Source organism: Colius striatus, chromosome 21, assembly GCF_028858725.1.
Source record: "Colius striatus isolate bColStr4 chromosome 21, bColStr4.1.hap1, whole genome shotgun sequence".
NCBI lineage: Eukaryota > Metazoa > Chordata > Aves > Coliiformes > Coliidae > Colius > Colius striatus.
Window position 1 is genome coordinate 9,452,097 of NC_084779.1, and position 22,410 is coordinate 9,474,506.

Sequence of the window (22,410 nt, forward strand, 5' to 3'; positions counted from 1 at the left end):
ACAGAGGCAGAAATAATGCATTTGTGTGCCAGGAGTAAGTGCTGTGCAGCCCAGGGCAGCTGCCCAGGCCACAGCACAGGGGGCAACACCTACAGTGTTTGAGAGAAGAAACAGTAATAGTACCTGATCTGCTGTTTCCCCAAAGCCATTTTCTACAGCTGTTTCTCCCAAATGTCTCAGTATCACGGCTCTGTGCTGTTACATTAGCACAGGTCAAAGCCCACACGCTGCACAAGGTTTTGTGTCTCCAGCTACGGAAAGTGCCAGTCCTGCAGAATGGAAAATGGTGCCACAGACATCTCCAAGCACTTCTCTTTTAAGAGACCAGGTCCTTTTTCCCCTTATCTCCTGCAACTTGACCATGGGAACGGCACAAAGCTATCCAGACAGCTTCCAGCAGCGCCTGCACAGCCCCAGCTCTCACCTTCCTCGTCCTGAGCCAGACACAGCCCTGAGGGCAGTTCCACAATGGGGAAAACTGTGAGCAGGAGGTTTTCAGGGAATTTGGTGGCCTTGTTCTCCTTACAATGAACCTTTTTTTGAAGTCTGAAAAAAAAGGACCTAACAAACCATTTCAAGAAAGTAACTTTGAGAAGCATTCTGTCTGGGAAGGAACAAACTTCAAAAGACGGAGAAAATTGTGTATGCACTGCACTAAATAAGTGTTATGGAGATGTACCAAACTACACATGATCCCACCTAAACCCCAGACTCCTCCTGATTGAAAGCCTGTGCAGAGTTATGAATATGTTCAGGAGGAACTGATCCCTCAGTCTGCCGTGATGCGTTCAGCATTCGCACGGCTTCATGGCTCTTTTTAACCACTTCTTCAGTTTAAAAATGCGCATTTTTAAAGAGCATATCCTGTTACACTGGAGCCCATAAAGTGAAAAGCCATGCCTTATTCTCACATAAGTACAAAAACATCTCTGGCATTCTTTCACATAAACCCTTGGAGTTTTCTAGGGATTCATTTTACAAGTCAAATGTAGAATATAATTTTCCAGGCAAGTTCATCAGGACGGACCATAACCGAGCTCCTGAACAAACACAAATCAAAACAGAGCATTTGGCTTTTCCCCAGGTGATTGCTTTGGGCTGCATGAGCCCATTACTTATCAATTAGAGATAAGCCTGATAAAATCAGAGGTATAAGTGAAGTGTGGGAATCAAAGCTTCTTGTGATGAAAATGTCCAGTAGAGGAAGCGATGGACAACTTGCAGCTGGGAAAGAGAGGTATCCTCTAATGACATCCATCTGGCACCCATTAGCTCAGCATCTGCTGTGCTGAAATCCAACACGCCTCACAAACCAGGAGAGGAGAGGCACAATATCCCCTGGATGCTCTTCAGCAGCTGAAGACCCACCCACCCCCTCAATCCACTGCACACCATCCTTACAGCAGCTGAGCAGCCCAGCATCCCACCCGCCACTTGCATTTACTACTCAGGGCTGCATTATTTTGCCCCTTTGATCTCTGACAATCAGATTAGGACCATGAACCAGCATCACTGGCTTCCATTATGAGTGATTCAAATCAGCTCCTGGCTAAAAGATTCGATTTGGTCCCTGGAAATGACCTGTCCATTCTTTAAGCAAGCCACCTGAATCTCTAAGGAAAAACCACCCCTAATCTGCCAACACGGGCTACTCTACTGCCTTGTCTGCAGCAGTCCCACCTCAAACCAACGATGGAAGTTTCAAGTGTCTGACACCTACAAGACCTCTTTGAGAAGCCTGGCCTGAGAAAGGCAGATGCATTTAGTAGGATGGAAAACACCAACGTGACATTTCCCCATGGTACCGATGAAGGCAGCGACCACAGGAGGTGCTGAGGGGTTTCAGTCCTCACTAAAGGGAAAGCATATGGCATCTAGTACTTGACATGACTTGGACCAAGGTAAAGTGTAGACTTGGTCCTCTCCAGGTTGCTTGACCAGCAGTTGCCCTCCAAGTGCTTCTTACCCCTGATGGATCTCAACACAAGGGATAATAAAGATCTATACGAGTATTTCAGGCTCATGCAATGTCAGCAATGGGATTCCTCTCCCATTTATTTGCCAAAATCTAAGCAGAGGGTTATAACTCATCTAAAGGACTTGAGCCATGCATTTTCTGTCACCCAATACAATCACCTCTTTTAAATGATAATGAAATCCTTAATTCTTGAGTTCAACCCAAGGAAAGCTTGAAAAGAACAAAGAAAGTCGTATTTCAAATCCACTAAAGCCTTCAAAGATTTCAGTCTCTTAAGCTAACAGCTCTTTTTCACCCACTATCATGTTCCTTTAAACAAGTGTGTCAGTAACATTTTGCCTATGCGTGCGCTCTATCACTCATCGAGGAAGCTGGACAACTTTAACTGTGATAGTGTTCATCCAAAAGCCTGTTTGCTGTACTCCAGTTAACCTTTAGAAACTCAAATCATATGGACTTGTTCACAGAGCAATTGCCCTGCATTTAGGGCCAGGTTTGTAGGAGGGAGGGGGTGCCAGGAGGCTGGTGCTGAGGGCTGCGGTGTGTGTCCGGGGGGGGATGCGGGACCCCAGCCTGCCCCGTGGATGGAAGTGTGAGGAAACCCACTCCACAGGTCCAACCCCAGCAGTTCCCCCAGCTTCAGCACGCCTTCCCTCTTCTGCAAAACTCACTTCACAAAAGCTTTGGGTTTTTAACTGAGTAACCCCCACATAGCCTTGGCTTGTTTCCTCTCACTACCTTTTCAGAGCTCAGTGCTACCTGTTTGCCAGCTATGAAATAGTGAACGTTTGGCTGATGGACAAGCAGATAGCGCAGGATGAGGCAGAGCTCTGCACAAGCTGCCCTTGTTCCACTGCCTTCCCCAGCCAAAATGAGAGACAATACCAACAGGCAGGGCTGGGTGGCAATGCTGTGGGCAGGCAGGTATCTCCTCTGGCCTCAGACTGTTGTCCCCTCCCCAGCAGAAGGCCAAAGCTTGGAATCGGGAGGTTGTTTGTAAATAAAAGTATTGAAACTTCTTGGCTCTTGCAGGAGAAGTGCTCTGCTTCATTTAGCCCTGGTATTACTAAAAGTGGATTCTCTCCAATAAACTGACAGCTGAAGAACAATTGCTGCTATTTAATCCTAGCAATGGACTTTAAACCAGGCCTGTGAACTGTAAACCCATGAAATATGGAACACAATATCTTGCTGCTGCCATTGTGAAATCAGCACTGGGGTCCCCTTGGACCAGGAAAGTCACCCGAGTCCAAGCGAGTGTTATCGCATGAGCACACTCACTGCTGCCATCTTTCCATCCTGCAGAGAAGCATCTGGCTCCTGGATCCAAGGAGCGTCTACGAGAAGCTTCCAAAGACAAAACCTTTCCTGTTTTGACTTCAACACCTTTGAGTGCTTTGCACTCCTGTGGGTCTCTCTGAAAATCACCTCCAGCCTGAAGGCTGCAGCAGATCCCTCTGCACAAGCAGCCCATGCCCTGACACACCCCCAAAGGCTTCCAACCTTCCAAATGAACAATTCAAAGACAAGAAATAGGGTCATTAGTCAATTGAACGACACCAAGGGCACGTCAAATGCTTGTGTAAATGAGGGCAGTGCTATAAAAGAGACAATAACTGTCTCCTGAAGCTGTGACAAAGCCATTTCAGCTGGCCTTGCAAAAGCAGACACTAATCACGGGCCCTGCTTGCTTACAGTTGACCTCTCCTTTGTGCAAAGCTAAAGAAGATTTGGTCTGGACGATCCTTCAAAACACAGCCAGGCTAATTAGGAAAGGTCCCATCCCTGCAGCACAGCCAAGTTCCCACACAAGAGCCCCCGAGGCCTGAGTGTTGCTGAAACGATCCACTCTGCCAGGGAGCTGCCAGTAAGCAAAGGCTGAAGCCGAGCAGCTGATGTACAGCAGGAGATGCAAATACCAGCAGCCTTTGTGCCCCCATCCCATGGGACCACGGCAGGCAGAGGGCTGGGGAGCTGCCTTCCCCCAGGCACAGCCCACCAAACCCTGAGCCCCAGGCATCGGGTGGCCAGGGGCTCCCTGGGAAGGCAGGGCAGGCTTGGAGCAGCGCCTGGGCTCTCCAATGCCCCATTCTCCCAGCAATGACCCTGTACAGAAAGCTCTTTTACACCCAAGCTCAAAGAAGGGAGCTCCTAAAGAGAGTCTCAGCCCAAACCAAACCTCAAACACTCCATTTACAGCCCTTTCATCTACCAGACGTGGGAGATAATGGAGGGGTTTGGGACAACCCAGCTGCTCCTCAGCTCAGAAACAGCCTCTGCGTCACCCTAACGTGCAGCTCAACCTCCTCCCATGTTTGCTGCACTAGCAAAGCCCCACTTACAGCTGGTGGGTGATGCCATGTTGCAGGGGAAAGAAGGAGAAGTGAAATCTCTACATTGAGAGCACTTTACAGGGATCAAAAAGCCACCGAGAAGCAAGAGGCAACAGAGAAGGTGTTGAAACCCAGACAGGTAAACAAGATGGACTGCAGACCTTCCTGAAAGGGCTCTTTCAGGAGCAGCCCTACTGAGAGCTCTGCTTCAAAGTGAGATGATTTAATGCAGATGGAGAGTGCTCAAATATTATCACTTTCAACAGCTCAGGAGACCAGGAAGGACAGCATCTCACCCCTGGAAGCCAGGCTGATTGGGTACTGCCTGTTTGCCAGCCAGGGTAAACACAGGGTCACTGCTGCTCTAGGCTGGCCAGTGAAAATATCCCATGCTGAAAGGTCTGATAAGAGTCTGGCCAGGATAGAGTGTCCTGCCTTTAAAACAAACACCTCTGTATTTCTTTCCAGCAAAGAAAAAGTGATACCATTAAGATGAGACACAGGGATTGCTGGAAGGCAAATGACACCACAGAACACGGCTGGGGAGCTCCTTCCCTCACACCAGGTACCTTCATACTGTTTTCATCAAACAGTCTCGTCAGGAGCCCTCTGGACCACGTACAGATTCATCCCAGCCAGAGGCTACACAGCTCCACTGTGGGGGAACTGCTTCTCAAGAAGGCATCATCATCTCAGCTACCAGAATAGCTTCTCTTATAGGTGGCAGATGAGGAAAGAAACGATTCCCTGATTAACCCTAATGTGGCTTTGCCCAAAGCTGTCCTCTCTGAAGCAGCCTTATCATTAAAACCCAGCACAGATGTTGACTGAGCAGCACAGAAGTCGACCACCCTGAGTACTGCTAACAGAGAAAGAAAAGATGATTGTGCACACAAACAGGTTTCCACCAGAAATGTGCCAAATAAAGCATTTACCAAGAAAAATAATTCACAGGAGTCAACAAGAAATGAAGACAGAGGGAGGGGTGAGTTGTGATGAGACTTTCCCATCCCCTCCATCAGCACATTCTCTGTGGCAGGGACTGTGGCTTTTGGAAAATGCACAATAACGAAAATGAATAATAATAATCCATCAAGAGAGCAGCAAAAAGCCCATTTTCTGCAGACCAGTGCTACTACTGCCATTTCCTGGTCTGTTTGATTTTTTCAGGAGCAACATCTGTTTAAAAGCAGGATGGAAACTAAGGTTAGAATGAAATGAAAGCTGGGAAAGCTGTCTGAAGATGGCTGCAAAGTAACTTGTCCTGCAAAAGGAACGCTGTCCCCAGTCTGTTATAGCCATCTGTTTCCTTCCTCTGTGGGTAACACGAACGGCCTCGGAACAGCCAGGAGTCGTCCCAGCAGAAGGGGGTGTTGGGGGTTACTTCTGCCCTGAGCTCAAAAGGTAAATCACACCAGAATGAAAGTAATTTGGGGTTGCAAATGCAAAGGAATGCTTCCCAGTTCAGCTGGGCTTTGCTCTTTGAGAAGGCAACAGAACAATTGACAGTTGATGAACTGAATGATTTATCCACTCTGTTCTTCCCTCTTGCTTGTAATTTGCTCACTCCAAAATGAAGAGTTTGGGTTGCTTCTTCCTTTAACTTCAGGCAGCAGAGCCATAATTTGTGTATCCCTGGCCATTCCTTGTTTGCTGCAATGCAGCCCACCCCCACTGCTCTGCCAGGAGCCAGAAGGTAGGGATCTGACCCCAGGTATCCAGCATTTTGGACACAGGCATATTAGAGATGAGCAAATCAGCTTCTCTGGGCCCCCACTAAAAACATATCCTGAGTAAGGACATTGCAAAGGTTCAAAATACAGGCCAGATATTCAGTAAGTTTCAAAAGCTCTTCCTTATTATTTTTTAATCTAGTTTTACAGTTTGGTTCCTCGCTTCCAGGTTCCAAAAGATGGCACGTGCCCAACACCCCTGTCCAGGTCAGACACGCACTCAGAACTTAACTAACATATAATCAGGATTGCTTAGAAGTACACATGCAAACCACACCAGAGCCAGCTCACATTTTGCTAATTGGCAGAAAAACCCTGGATTTTTGTCTTCTCTGTAACTCCATTTATCCCTTGCAGAAGGGCTCACACACCGTCAGGCTTCACATGACTGCCCAAACCACAGCTCCTGGAGCTTCACCCACACCTGCTCCTTAACTGAGGACTATGATTTCACAGTTCTAACAGCCACCTCTGATCAGATCAGAGCATCCTTTTCCCCAGGAAAGGAGAAAGGAAGCAGGCTGTGACCCACAGCAGTGGTTACAGCATCCCCTGCCCCAAGCAGCCCCAGGGAGGTGTGTGAAGGCAGCACACTGCTCTGAGGGCACACACACAGCTCCAGGCAGGCTGGTGACACAAGTCCCTATTGTCCTTTGCTGCCTCACATGGGGGTCCTGTAAAAACCTTTGCAGGGCAGTAGAAGGAAAGTCAATCCTTACCCATCACAGGTTGACCTTTTCAGACCCAAAGCACTGACTTCAGGCCCTTTGTCCAAGTGGGGGGTCAGTGGAGCCACAGATGTGTTTTCTTCCCCTCCAAAATAAGCCAGCCACGTCCTTTTCACAAAGCATTTGGGGGGCTCAGAAATGTGTGCTTTATTTTCAAAGCTGCAGCCAATTATAGTTGTGGGGATTGCTAAACATTTCCAAATGTGAAAGTGGTTCTTACCTCTCAGGTCCTGCCCAGGGAGATGCCTGACATTTATTAATTTGTAGGAGAGAAGCTAGGACAAAACAATTCCAGAGACAATGTAAGGGCTGTTTGTTCCTCAGAAACCCCTGTAATGTGTGCAAACACAAACCTCAGCAGCAGTGCAGGATGGTGTACATCTCTGAGAATTAGCCATGCTCTAATCCTTCAGGGGTCAAAGGATGAGAGGGAAGCAGTATTATAAGTGTTTAGACTACACTCAGGAGAGTGTCACCGCAGGGACAAATGGTTTGGACTCTGGTCACTCTCCTCTTACTTGAAATGTAGAACTTAAACTGTTATCATTAAAGCAGCCACAGAGCTCAAGTGAGCAGTGGATTGAGGCCAGCTCGCTCCCTGCCTCTGTGTGAGGGTCCAGGTCTGCCTGGCAATGCCCAGGCTCCCCTGAAATCACTCCATGTTGCCACAGAGCCTGCACCTCTGCAGGCAGCTCTGGTTTGGAACGATCACGCTACCAAATGAGAACATCTCTGAGTCACCAAACACAGCAAACTCAACAGCCTTCAAGAGAGAATTCATATATTGCACAAAAGTTAATTAAATAAAGCTTAGCAGGCCCAGAGTAAAGCCCAGCCAAAAATCTAACTGATCCAGCTAGGCAGGGCTGAACTGTTTTACCTTCTGACGTGGCAGCCCATTGCCACGCTCCCCTAGGCTGAGCTTCACTCCACAGGCCGTGACCCCAGGGTTCCTTTGTTTGACCCAACTTTAATCAGCTTCCTTCTCTGATTCCAGCAAATCCCTGTGCTGATGGCAGCCAGGAATAAAGGCTATTGTACAGTACGGGCTACGTTTCACAGCAAGCCACGATAAGCATTTCCTTTCCAAACACTCAAGTTCCCCAAACACCTCAAACCGCGGCCAAAACAAAGCAGAGAGCGGATTATTGGAGTGCTGCAGATAAAACCATGGCTAGGATTAAAGAGGAAGAAAAAGGTATTGGGGCATCCCTCCACTCCTTCTCCTCTCCACTGCTGACTCAAGGCTAAAGGCAGAGTCTGGAGGGGCCTCTTACCGTACTGGCAGCGGGGTCCTTGGAAGCCGGCGGAGCAGTGACAGAGCCGCGATGATCCCTCGACGCAATTGCCACCGTTGAAACACAGCCCAGCACTGCAGGCAGCTGCAAGGAGCGGGGAGAGAGTCATTCCTGAGATCACCAGAGAAGGGCACACGCACTAAGAAACCAGCCAGTTGCTGATTAAGTTCCCACAGCCCAGTAGCAAACTTGAATAGTTATAACGATGCCGTGGAACCATTTTGGAAAGGTGACTCTTGTTTGGTTGGCAATACTCAGCACACCAAGCACTCAAAGCCCAGGGTAGGAAGTAAAATACCTCAGGCAACATCTAAGGGCTTTTTTTTAAAGTGCAGCTAAGTGAGAATTCCCAGGAAAACATCAGCAGAGCTGTGGATGAAATAACGCTTTCCCAGGCAACAGGTAGGTAAAACAGTCAGAGAAATGGCTTGTGCAGAACCAGATCAGATCTTATGGCAACAAAGAGAAGTCATTTGTTTTGAAACTGTAGGAGCCTTTCAGGAACACACCACTAGAAGTTGCTTTGCACCTCGGCTGGGCTTTCCTGGAGAGCTGGCTGCCCAAACAGGACATCAGCTTCTGCACAGGGCACAGGCTGAAATAGAGCTAAACTGGAAGTAAGCTGGAGCAGCCACATTTCTCTGTTCTCACCAAGTGAAGTGTAAAATGTACACAGAGACAGAGAATGCTCAATTAGGCTTCTGAAATCCACCTTTTCAAATCATCTCAATAAACCCACAAAGATGAATCCATTTTTCCAGCGAAACGTGGGTCTCTCATACCTCACAAAGCACAGCAGATATTTCCTACTTCCCACCAGAAAACACTGGTCTCACAAGGAGCAACGTTGGTAAGCAGGGATGCTGTCACGTGTGCTGTGCTTTGTCAAAGTGTAGGGACGCAGAACAAGCACCCATCTTCCTTTTTAAATCCATTTAAAGATTCAGACAATGAAATTTTCTCTCTGTTCACTGGTCTGGACACAGCTGTGTCGCCGGCCAATTTCTCTTCTCTTTCTTTTGCCTGCACCTCCTCTTTTCTCTCTTTCCCTTTTCACTTTCATTGAGCAAACTGGAATAAAATCCAAGATAATGGGACTGGGTAGGAATCTATTTCCCAAAAGCCAAAGCAAACAGGGAGCAGAAAGGACTTCCCTTGTTTCCATAGTGCAAGAGACACTGTGGTAGTACCTGGTCCAGCAGATCCCAGGTGCCTGCCCTGAGATCCTGCTCAGCTCCTGGGCTGCAGACAGCCCCAGGCCAAGCACAGCCCTGGGACCCACGTGTTGCAGCTTCAGCGATCCCAAACCTGTTGGCTCTGAAATGCAGATTTACTAGAAAGCACAGAAGGAGCTGAGGCCAGGGAGCCGAGTGCAGCTCACGCTGTGGATCGTGTGCTGGCTGAAACGGGCTCCTGCCCACACAGTCACCAACTGAAATGACTTGCCAACGGGGTAACTGAACCATCACCCTGCAAACCTGCACCCTCAGCAAGATGCCAGCCCCTCTGCCGAAGCAAAGATGAGATTTGTCATTGTCTTCAGCGGAGGGAAGAAATGAGAGCAGTGATTTCCTCCTGCTGGGAGAGTTAGGGGTTACTCCAGTCCCACAGCACACATGGGGGTCAGTGTAAGTTGGTCACAAGTCAGTGACCTCACTCCAGACAGAATGTGCCCCAGGCAGGTGCAGCTGGCTCTGCTGATGCAGCACACCTACACACAGCAGCTCTTCACACTCGAGAAAAGCGCCTTCCAGAATCAACTGGAAGGTTTCTCCTAGAAACCTCAGCAGTCACACTGTTGAAAGCTGCACAGTCTGAGCAAGGAGTGTGTTAAAGGATTCATTTTTAAAAAGAAGCCCCAGACATTTCAGATGGACTGCAGAGCCCCACATGCCCCTCTCATGCCATGTCTGCAACTCCTCACACCAACTTCATGTCACATAGGAAAACAACACAGCAGCATCTCCTGTGTGAAGGTGACCTGGGCTCGTGAGTGCAGACAGGCTAAACAAAGGAATGAACAAACAGATCAATACATAAAAACTCCTGGAAAAGCCATGTTTTCCTTCTCTAAAGCTGCAACATTGCCAGTTCTGCATGTCCTGACTTAAGGCTGGGGAATTAAACACATCTCCAGTAGGTATGGCCTGGGAACCAGCCATTGGTCACTCAAGCATGTTCAGGGCCAGCCAGGAGGCTCTGGATGCTGCTCAAGGCCAGGGATGAAATGGCACCTTTGCAGATAGAGGCTGAAAACACAAAGCCTATGATTAAATTACAAACTTATGTATGATATGGAGCCACCTGGAAACGATTACAACAGTGCTCACTGGCCTGAGATTTGCACACGCAAGCTGCCCGTGACTTCTCCCTCCTATTTGCAAGTCGGGAGCCCCCCTGGTTTCTCTTCTCACCCGGCTAAAGCTGTAACTAATTAGTAACAGAAAAAGCAGGTCTGTGATTACACATCTCGTGTTGTGTCATTATAAGTAAGGGGGGAAGGCACCCTGTGCAGGCTTCAAATATGGCTCCAAATACTTGGCACAAAACATTCCTCCAGAGCACCAATTGTGCACTCAGAGGAAAAATGAGATGCAGAAGGGGACAGGGCAAGGAAGCGCTTGCATTCTGGGGGCACGTTGGCAGGGCACTGTGTGCACACCAGAAGGTCCATTTGCAAGGTTAGCAACGTGTTTTCAAAGGTGATTTGGAAGTTGAAGCCACACACAGCAAATCAGAGAGGACAGAGGTGTGTGCACAAGGCAGAGCCTGCGGGCGCCAGCTCGCCGTGCCTGCAAAGCCTTCCCTCCCGGCCACAGGGCTGCTGGCAGCTGCACAAACGGGACTCAGGTTTTGGTGCTACAAGCATCCCCTGTAATCAAAAGGGATGACCTGGGCAGCAAAGGCTCACCAGCCACAACTTCAGCTCCTTCAAAGTCTCATTCTCACCAGACTCCCCAAACTCTGCACCTCAGATGCAGGGGGGCTGAAGTGCTCGAGTCTCAGTGTTGGCTCTTTTAAGGATCTGAGGATTTTTCAAATCCTCCCTCCAAAAAACCCCAGATTATTTAGTAACACAAAGGTAGCATTGAGATCCCCATGCTCAAATACTCCCAGCTAATGAAACAGTGATGAAATGTCGTTTCAAGACGGCAGTTATCTTCTCATCTCGTGTTTTAGTCACTTCTCGTAGCCACACATCCTCAGGGGCCGTGGGGATCTCGTATGGATCCCACACTGACCTGCTGCTGCACAACACTGGAACTTAGGGAACCTTTTCACCAGTGTCCTGCTCAGCCCAACCACTCTGTGTGACACTTGCAGCCACCAACACCTCCCCACACACCGAGACAGGAGTGCTGGGCAGGGAGTGGTGCACCAAAGCTTCCCAGCTCCAGGCCTGTGCCAAGGTTTTCCAGGGCTGCAGCCTTCAGATTTTCCTGGAGCAGTCTTATGAGAAGGGCTGTCTTCTGCTTTCTCCCTTTCCTTCAAGCCTCAATACCATTAGATAGAACTGTGTGGCCAAATTGCATTAAGGTGGTTTGGTTTTTCCTGAATCCTTCACCTGTCACCTACAAACTGGACTTTAGTCCCAGTGAAGCTCAGCCTGGCTGCACGATGTCCCATTTGCCAGCAGTGCTGAGCCCCCAGCCCAAAGCACAACAATGGAAAATATTAGAAGCAATTGCAGTGACACAAATCAGGGATTAGAAGACACGGGTGTTATTCTTGGCTGTGCCCCAGATTTCCTGAATGAGAGGGACAATTCCCTGCTCTGTGCTTCAGGCTGGCACACACAGAGTGGAAATCATAATAACCTACTTCCCAGCTCAGTGGGGCTGAGGGGCAGTGGGTCTCCCTCCCCTGTGCTTCCTGAGCCTTCTGCAGACCAGCTCCTAATTCAGAGCGACATCACTCAATGCAATGGCAACTTGGGAAGAGAGTAATGTCACTGTTCTGGGAAGCACAAACTACAGAAAGCATCCTCATCTTCTGCTTGAAAGGCTGGACAAGGGCTCTTGTGAGGGTTTAGCAAGGTGGGATTCTTGGGGTGTCAGAGAATCACAGAATCCCAAGGGCTGGAAGGGACCTCGAAAGCTCATCCAGTGCAACCCCCCCTTCCAGAGCAGGACCACCTAGAGTAGGGCACACAGGAACTCATCCAGCTTTGGAATGTCCCCAGAGAAGGAGACAACCCATACAAGAGGCAGACTTGAAGGGTGATGGAGAAGAGCATTGCTGCTGTGACACAGAAGCACAGCCCAGCCAGGCTCTGCATGGCAAGGATGCTGTCCCAGGGGGGCACACGATACAAGTTTCACCAGTGCTAGGCTTGAGCCCAGGCAAAAGGTTCAGAAGTTCAGTCAAAACTTTTCAGCTGACAAAACAATGAGCCTCCAGGAGCCAAGAGGTGATGTACAAAGGAAAAGCAGCCTAATGGGGAAATGAAAGCGCTAAGCGAACACGTTTCGTGCCGAGCCTCCCAAGCCGTGTCACAGGCCAGCGCTGCTCTCCCCGCCGGCCGCGCTCCCGGGGCTGCAGCGGCTCCTGCCTCGGCGGAGCAGGGCTGGCAGGAGGAAGAGACGCGGGTCAGTGCCGGGTAGTTCATGCTGGAGCCTTTTAACAGCCCATTTGTGACTAATAAAAGTTTCTCTTTTAATGAAGGTTCAAATTCAGCTGCGTTCTGCTCAGCCCCTGGGGATGCTCAGAGAGGTTTCCATCCTGTCTCACACTCTGATGCTTCCTCCCACCTCCTCATCAAATGAGCATCAATTCTCCTTCTTTGCCTAGGGCCAGGTACCCAGACGTGTTGCCTGAGGCTGAACTCCAGCTCCTCCATGCAGACCAAGGGCTACAAACTTGGTGGGAACCAGCTTTTCAACATCTCAAGCTGAAAGCAGAGATCATGGGGATTACCAGACACGCAGGCCCTTCACCCTAATCAGCAAGGGCTTTAACTGTGTTATTGAGCCTATGTGGAATTTAAGTAGCATCTCAGAGGCCACTTGAAACTGAGCAGCTTAGTCTGAAAGTCATCCTATCAGTAATCAGGGAAGGAAAGAACCCCAAGCCATGCTAAAAATGCAACGGGTGTCTTGACTTGTGACCTTCATCGTTCCCAAACGGGACTGAGCGGATGAATGCTCCGAGACAGAGGCTGGGGATATGCAATAAGCCCTCACACTTCTGCCACCAGAAGAGATGGGGCCATAAGCAGGCAGGCTGCAGGGCACCCAGGCACCCTGCCTTTGCAAGGTGAGCTCTGACAGCTCCAGGGGTGTTAGGAGCCAGCACAGCTGTCCCGAATTCAAATGACACAGTAAGAGAGGGACAAAGATATCAAATATTCTTTGAGACCCATGAGATCTCTGTGGAGCCACCAGTGTTCAGATCATTTGGCCTTGGTGCCGTTTCACAGGGTGTTCCTGTGAGATTTGCCATCTCTTTCCAAGTGACTTGCTCCCAGCAGAGCCCATGCACTCCAAGCCACTGAGTACAGGCTCCACTGTACAGAGCTAAGTGCTCCAAGACACAAGCCTGCCTTTTGGGAAAAGGAGTACAACACCTCCTTTTGGGTTTTTTTTCTGCTCCAGACAAGCAGCAGCCCAGGCAAAGGGCACACTCAGCACATGGGGCGAGCTCTCTGCTTCCAGGCACCAGCACAGGCTCCGAGAGCCCCAGGAACTTGACTGAACTGATGCCCACAACAGTGCTGGGACCTCCCACTTCATCACTGGCAAATGTCAGATCGTATGTCATGTTGAAACAAGAAGAAAGCAGCAGGCCTTGGCCAGCTACACACCAGTCTGCAGTGGTGAAAGTCTCCCCTAATGAAAACATCACATGGGTTGGGGTATTGTAAGGAAAAGTGAAGAAGAGCCCAGCATTTGGGGCAGTGAGAGCTCTGCAGTGAAGAGGTGCCAGCCTCCAAGGGAAAGCCAGTTCAGATGTCCTACTGAGTGATTCCAGCACAGTGTCCAGCAGGTCTAATTAAGCTGTCAGCAGCAAGGGCCTTCCCCAACTTTGTGCTCCTGGAACGTGACCAACGATTCCTGCAGATGGACAGGAAGGGCCACAGATCCTGATGGCATATTTGGCACAGCTTCTTTGTGTTCAGCAGAGCTACACCAGCGAGCTCAGGCTGTCTCCTCATTGCTATATACAGACCAGAAAATCCTTTAACATACCTTATGCCCTGGCTGTGTTTCCCTGTCTGAGCAGTTCCCTGATATCTACGGCCTCATTCCCCCTGCCCGTCCTTCCTACACTCTCTTCTAGTCCAGAACACACTCGTACTGTCAAGGCCACCATCAGGAAAAGTCATCACACCCCTGCAAACCAAAAGCTGAGAGATCTTCAGGAGGAGGATTTAGCTGCACACAAACCAGAAGTGTTCTCCAGGACAGTCTGGGGACAGAACAACCAGCTTCTTCCTGCTAAAATATCACTTAACTGACCATGTCATCCACAGTCTCACTTTGAAATATAAAGGTTAACAGATGGACAGGAAAAGTAAGGACTTTGTAACCTGTTCCTCAGCTTACACTCCAGCCACAAAGCATCTAGTAGGAATAATACAGAGAAAACACAAACAGGAGCCATTTAAAAGGGAGCAACAGGAGTGCTTGACAAGAAAATAAACACCAGCAGCTTACCCCTCACATTGCCAGCAAAGTTGACATTAACAGGCATAGACAAAGCATTTTGTCTCCAAAAGAGCAGGACCTCCCTCTCTTTTATTCCAGGGTGCCTCTGCCTCTGCCAGGGCAGGACCATTGCTGGCCTCCCAGGGCTGCTCCCAGGGATGAGGATGAGGAGTTCAGAGCATGCCCTGAGCAGCTTTCTTTCCTTTCCTCTGCTTCCTTCCTGGATGGAATTAACTCACTTCCTTGGCAGGAGAAACCATTACAGAGGCACTTTTCTGAGTTCACGTGAGGTTATTATCTGCTGGCTGACAGCGGGTTATTAGCACCCCTGGAGTTTCCTCTGGCACAGTGGGGCTGCTCTCCCGTGCTGCAGCAGCTGAATGGGAAGAATAAAGATTGCTTGCTAGACATACCTTTTTTTTTTCCCTGAACCTTTGCTTCAAGCATCAAAGCCAGGGAAGGTATGGGCAGCCTCTCCTGGGAACAAAAGGGGACTAGCAGTGGGAGACATTCCCCTGTATTGTAGGTCAATTACAATCACAGTCGCCTTTACAGCGGGTTGGACACGGCTGGCTTTCATCCCCTTGATGGCCAGGCAGGGTCGGAGCCCGAATGCTTTGTTGGTTTCTCTGCCTATTACTTAAAAGGAAAGCTGCCTTTCTGTGGTGAGGGCAGGAGTGCCCCTCCAAAGCCCAGTTCAGAAAAGATCAGAGCTCCATCATGCAACTAGGCAGAGAATTAATAACACATCACAGGAGCGTGTGCGACTCTGCCTTGATGGTGACATTTATTTCTGCTCATGTGCTCAGATAAACCTTTGTTTGACTCAAGAGAAGATTTTACTTTGCTCTTAACATCTCAAAAGCAAAGTTTCAAGTTAAATGTTTCCCCAGCTGGATGCAGGGTTTAGGGGAAGGAGCTGGGAGCTACACAGCATCTGCCTGCAATGTCAAGCACAGCAGCCTGGAAGGGGAGACAGGAATATGAGGCCCATGAGGATAATGCTGCCTCTGTCTTCTGCAATAATAGCATAAAATCATCTTATATACTAATACTTGCACATGCCTAGCCTGACTCACAAATCTGAGTACATATTGCAGCTGGGAAGTAGATACTTTCATGTCTATTTTGCAGAGAATTACAGTAGAGCAAACAAAAAAAGAGACAGTCAGCCAGCCACAGAACCTAAAAGAATCAAGTTCTGGGGCTCTGCTTCAAACTTTCTGAGTGTCATCACTTCACCCATGCTGGCTGCTTGCCTTCTGCTCTGATGCTGCTACATCCCTTGTTGGATCCCACCCGAAGGAGAGCACTCACCCTCTGGCTAGAGGAAGGAGCAAAGGGGAGGACTGCAGAGATCTCTAATCTGGCAGGGCTATCTCCAGCTCAGCAAGTATTAAAAAGAACAGACCCAGTACCTGACATCCACACACACACCTTTCCAAAGCAGTCAAGGAGTTGTATGTCTCTATACACAAGCTGATGAAGGAATCCCACTGCGAGCCTCAGCCGAGGGTTCAGAAGGAGAGGGTTCAGCCTCTCACACACTGCCAGCCCGAACTCCCTGCCTTCTGCAGGCCAGAACTGAAGGCCAACTTCTCAGCCTGTGTGCAATTAGTCAAAGGCTGCCTCTTCCAAGGAAGCAGCTCTCCCAAATGCTGAGTAAGACCAAGCACCCAGCAAATGAGCCATCGTTCACTCACAGACAGCAATCACTGGCTTTCATAATGAGAAGTCCACTCAGGCTTTGGATTACAGCTTTCCAGAGCATCTGCCAATGGCACCGTTTGAAACACCAGTTTGGGCTTGATTTTAAACGTTTAGTAGCATTTGGCAACAGGATAAATGAATGAGACTCTGAAGACCCTCCCATGCTGCGATGAGGAAAGTCTCCAAAGGCAGAGAGCAACACACAGCGCTTCCTGGGCAGAGAAAAACCCTCTGACACATAGTCCACAGAGGGGACACAACAAACTCCCCTAGAGCATTTCATAGCATTTACTGCAGGCACAGAACTTGAAACAAGCACGCTCAGCCAAATAAAATGACCCTGAGAGCAGCAAGTGAAGAGTGTGATGGGAGCGAGGTACTCACGGTGCAGGCAGCCGACGTCCCCTCCGAGCTGGGACCATCCCGGGCAGCACCGGTACACAGTCTGGTATTTGAGCCTGTACACCTGCCTGTAGCCTGTGTAATAGGCAGTTCTGAAACACAACAAAACAAGACAAGGTTAATTCCTGCAGAATGAGGAAACTGGAAAGAAGGGAAGCTGTAACTCGAACTGTGGGTGGCAATACGATGAGGAATTGGGTTTTCAAATGTGCTGACACTTCCTTCCACCTGGGCTAGCAACAACCACTGATGCTAAGGAAAGACTTCTTAATGTAATCAGGAACAAGGGGTTCAAGTGTTCAGGTCCCCACAACACCCTTGTCTCTTTTTTCCTTTTCTAAACTACTTCACAGCTCTGAGCTCCTTTCTTAAACCACTTGTTAACAAAGGAAACTGACATTTTAAATGTATTCCAGTCCAGCTGTGGTGAGCATGAGCAGGTGTCTCCAAGGGGCTGGTGAGCTAAGAAATGGTTGGAATCCTGATGGGAATACCGAGCTACTCAAAAAGCTCTCCATGCAGATGTGTTTTAAATAGCAAGGCTCCTATGTTAAGGCTGGCAGAAGCCATTCCCTGATGGAAAGGGCTTTTTGCTTGTTTCTCCCTCCATTGCATCCTGCAAGAACCCTCCACTCCACACTGCCCAGCCCAGTGCTGCAGCCAGTACCAGAGGGGCCACCCCACACACGTGGCCACATCTCTGCCACCTTCCCAAAGAAGCCACCAGCCCCCTCCAGCCCAGGGCAGCACCGGGACGTGCCGGCACAGCCGCCTCTCTGGCTTGGCAGGGGATGCTGAGCTCAGGTCCCTTTAACAACTGCTACTAGTTACTTCCAGGGTGGGAGCTGGGGTAGTAAAGCAGGGATTGATCTGAAGCATAAATAAACAACAACAGCACTTCTTCCCTGGAAATCTGATGCTGTGTGTATGTGACAAATCCAAACGCAGATAAAACTTTTGAAGCCAATTTCTTAAGAGCTCCTTTGGCAGAACATGAAACTACTTCCCCAAAGCAAATCAGGCAAACAACAACAAATATTTGGCAGGGCAGATGTGTTGTACGTGTCCCCTGAAAATATTTACCCTAGCTCAGTCTAGTTGTTTGATTTTGTCTGAATGTTTCTACAGAACAACCCTTAAATAACTGTGAACCATTCATTCCCGAAGAGGAACCTTGGGCCACTCTTGGGTGCCAATCAGCACGTGGAAGCACAGCTGAGAAAAATAAAAGCAGATAGCCATTTCTTTGTGTGAGCTGTTAACAAATTATGTGGGAAATTCTCATGTTCCCAAAGCAGCTGAAAAAGCAATTTACAGGCACAGATCCATCTGGATCCTGGTGCTGCCCAAGAGCCACCTGGCAGCCCAGTCCGGGGCTTCCCGTGGTGGCAGGGTGCACGAGGGGACAGGATGGGTGCAGGGTGGTGCTGATACAGCAGCATTCACTGCATGACCCATTCTGCAAAGCACTGTCCTTTCATCCCAAATGAGAAGGACTGCATGGCAGCAAGTAGCCTCCTCCATCTGCCCTGCACAGGCTCAGAAATGAGGAGGAAAAGGTATCACAAGAAACAGCAATGTAAGAAGTCTCAGGACTAATCTCAGGATCTTTTCTGCCCTCAACAGCACCCTGAACAACTTCATGTCCACCAGTCTTGGTGAGCTCCATCAGACACTTCAGACCCTTAAGTCAGCCCAAGTGGGTTCTCAAGGAGGTGCAAATATTTTGACAGCCTCAGTTCCTGTGGATATCTGGATGCTACAGACTGGAAAGAACCACACAGGAGATACTTTATCTTCCCTGTTTCTGTTTTCTTTCTTGTTTTAAGGAGTCCCTGGCACAGAAAATGTTGAATGAGCCATAACTAATGGAATCCAGACTTAAAAATCCTGCTGTGTCCTGCTGCAGGAAAACCCACTTCCAGCCCCTCTGGGACAGCACTGTAATTCCTCCAGGTTCCATTACTGAGGGCTCAGCAAAGCTACCTTCTGTTGCTACCTAACTGGGGAATGCTACACAGCCAGGAGCAAAAACATCACTTTACCAGGAACACGGAGAAGTGCAGCCCACAGGATGCTCAGCTCATCTGCTGAGGAGCAGATGCTGGCTCTGAACGTCACAATCCAGTGCTGTAGGCACTCATAAAAACAAATGCTACTGGTTTTGGAATGCACAAAGCACTCCCTCAGCCTCCCTGTCCCAGCCAACCCTCTCCTAAACTGCACCTGCAGTTCAAAGTGGTGAGGCTGCAGCAGAGTCCCATGCCTGGGAAGTTCAGGAAATTAGCTGTAATGCTCATGAGCCCTGCACACCAGCCCCTTGTGCTGCAGCCCCTGCACACAGCCAGGCAGAGGGGCTGGGCAGCAGCCTGAGTGCTGCACCGGGGCAAGGAAGAGCAGAAGCTGGATTTTCCTAGTCACATCTCAAAGGCACCAAAGGCCAATTTTAGTGTGTGTCAGATCCTGAAGCTACTAATGTGAGTCCTGAGCCCCGATCTGCCAGAGCTGAGTCCAACTGAAGCAGCTCCAGAGGGCGAGACAGAGGCTGTGTCCCATCCCTGTCAGTGCTGAAGCTGTGCACTCCGCTGCTTCCAACCGCTCAGCGCCAGGCAGCTCGGCAGCACACCTTCCAGCTCCTGCAACAAGCTCGCTGCAATGGGAACTGCCAAAAGCAGTTTAGAGCAAGGGGATACAGGGCAAAATCTTGCCTGAGGAAAAGCTCTGCTGATAGTCCTGTCACTGTCTTGCTGTTAACATTCCTTGGGTGAAATCCCTCCCTGCACCTCAGGAGCAGTGTCAGCACTGGGATGAAAGTTTTTCCATTCAGTTCCTTGATTTACAGTGTCTGAAACAAACACTAAAGAACTAATGGACAGCTGGGTCTGAGGAGTTCCCAGCCTTTGAAGGAGAAGCAGACAGGGCACCTATCATTTCAAAGTCCTGTCTTAAAACACAGTCAAAAGACAGACTCTGTTTGCTCCTTTATTACCACTACCCAGATATCATCACCAAGGTAATGACCAGCAATTACAGGCTAGGAGGAATGCCTCAAGTCAAGACTTAAAAGCTCTCCCTCGTCCAAGATGCTGCTTTGAAACTGCTACTGTCACTGTTATTTTGTAAAGGCTTGTAACTGCTTAATGAGGCCGGAAAAGCAGGTGGAGCACAGAGGAAGACTGGGCATGGAGGGGTTGGGCTGTGGGTACAGGACACCAGTGCATTATTGCCACTGTCTCGTATGTTCGCAGTCCTCCCTCTGCAACCCCTCCCTGTCTACTCTCACACCTCACAGTAAAGGCCTGTCAGCCACTCAAAGGTTACTACAAGCAACTTTCTGCTCAGACCACATTCAAACTCCTTCCTAGGAGATGAAATCCTACTTCTGCTGAGCCGTACACCCTTCTGACACGGTGCTGCTCACGGCGCAAAGGGACGCCGAGCTCCCCGCGGCCAAGGCTGCTGCCCACCGCCCCAGCAGCCACCCATCCTCACACAGCATCACTTGCACAACGGCCACATCCAGTTTGTGGCTTTTTTAGGCCATGCACAATAACCCTCACTTGGATCCAGCTGCTGCCTTCAGCTCTGTAAAACTACAGAGGCACTGAGATGACTCTGCTTTGAAGCCAAGACACCCAAAGATATGGAATAACACACATGATGTGATTAAGTCATTTCATTAGCATGACCTGACCACAGGAAACAGATGTAATATATTGTCAGAAGACTGGGAACACAACTGAAAAGCTGCTTTAGAACAAAAGTGATATCTCTTCTCTGGGAATTCCTTAACAGTTCAAAAACCCAGTGTCACAAAGATGCCAGGTAGGGGCAGAAACTCCTCCAGCTAGATGCCCACAGAGTTTGCAGAATCTCTCATAGTCTCCTGATTTTAGCCCAGAAGAATATCTGATAAAGTAGCTCTATTTACAGGTGGTTTGTGGGTTCAGAGCCACATCCCTCTTTGTTTCCATCACCCCTAAATGAAGGGCTCAGTCACCCTAATGCCAGCCCTGCTGAAGCCCAGGTACCAGGCACTGGGTAGTTTCTCCCTGGAGACCTTCTGGGGGTTGAGGAGAACCACAGCCACACTGTGTGGTCACTGAGACTATTTGGAGGGGATCAAGCAGTTACAGAGGCCATTAGCCCCAACAGAACACAGCCTGGGCAGCAGCACATGCCTCCCATGCCCAGACCCTGCCAGCCACCACTGCTGCCAGGGGCTCTCCCCTCTGCCGACACAAAACCAGCAACAAACTCACTTCCCCGCTGCTGCTGGCCAGGAGGAACGGATTTTCCTCACACAAGGAGCAGAGCAGGCTGGAAGACAGAAACCAAGGAAGGAAGGCAGAGACGTACCTGTGCTCGTAGGCAGCGCACCGCCGCCGGCCGCCGCAGTCCTGCCTCCACACCCGGACGGGGCGGGTGATGGCCTGCACGCACGGCTGCTGCTGCCCCACCACCGCCAGCTCCTGCTCTGCACACACATTTGGCCTGCAACAGACAGAGGTTTAACAGCACAGCACTGGCACACACAAAACATACAGGACAGTTTGCTGCTTTGCTTTCTCGCTCATTCAGAGCTCAGAGCTGCAGGACTAGTTCCAGTCAATAAAGGGAATACACACAATTCAGTGGAAAGAAAGTAAATGCCACCTGTGCTTTATCTCTTTTCTAGTCCCAGCTCTCTCTGATCAAATACAAGTCAGTGGTTTTAAGTAAGAATGAAGAGGGAAACATTTGTCCCTGACTTAAGTCATGAGCCATCTGTTATTTGGGATTGCTTCTGCAATTCTTCTGGAGAGCCCAAGAGCTTTCACAGACATACTTTCTCTGGAAGGAGTTAAACTGACTAATTTGGAGGTGGTGAAGCACAGAGATTGCAGCTGGCATCTGCCTGCACCAAGGTGTTCAGTTACACTGCTCTTATGGCAGGCCTGGCAATGCCTCGGGATTAACGGCACGTTTCCTTCCCCATCCAGTTTTGCTCCAAAATCCCCCCTCACCTTCCCCACATGTGGCCACTGCCAAGCTGTTTGGTGTGCAAAGCTCCACACACATCACTTCACCAACACAACAGTCCCCAGCACTGAGGGTGCCTGCCAGAGAAGCTGCTTTATTCGGTCTCCAGGCGCAGAGCTGTGGGCTGATGCAGGGAGCGGCGTTTCCTACCCCCTGCACCTCAGTGCTGGCCCACAGGCACCTCACCTCTGGGCTGTCTGCACACCCACAAACACAACTGAAAGGCACCATGACAATGAGGTTGGCAGCAGCACCATTTTGGTGTCATTGATTAAAGAAAGGTTCGTGTGTGCTCCAAACAGCAGCTGTGTGTGGGATGGGCATCACCAGCAGTGCCCTACAGGAGGCGATGGCACTACCCAGGCACTGGCAGCTTCTTTGCTCCAACACTTTGGCACACACTTCATCTCAAGCATCTCATTCAAGAAGCCCTGAAAGTACTTCTCAAAGCAGGAGGCACAAAATCTCTGACACAGGGAGAAAAGGCATCTTCTTGCCAACGTTTTTTTCTGCTGAAAAGGACTCCTTTTCAACCAAACAGTTACAAACATCAGGAGAG

At 49.5% G+C, this 22,410-nt stretch overlaps 1 protein-coding gene across 4 annotated transcripts in view; it reads right to left on the reverse strand.

The window, feature by feature from the left end:
• The window catches only part of MEGF6 (multiple EGF like domains 6), a 78,481-nt gene that overhangs the window by 54,714 nt on the left and 1,357 nt on the right, over positions 1 to 22,410 (reverse strand). For all 4 annotated transcript variants that reach the window (XM_062012859.1, XM_062012858.1, XM_062012857.1 and 1 more), the window contains exons 2-4: positions 21,189 to 21,323; positions 16,812 to 16,921; positions 8,050 to 8,154 (exon numbers count right to left, since the gene is read on the reverse strand). In XM_062012859.1, the coding sequence (XP_061868843.1) occupies positions 8,050 to 8,154; positions 16,812 to 16,921; positions 21,189 to 21,323 (350 nt within the window). The remainder of the gene's footprint in view (positions 1 to 8,049; positions 8,155 to 16,811; positions 16,922 to 21,188; positions 21,324 to 22,410) is intronic.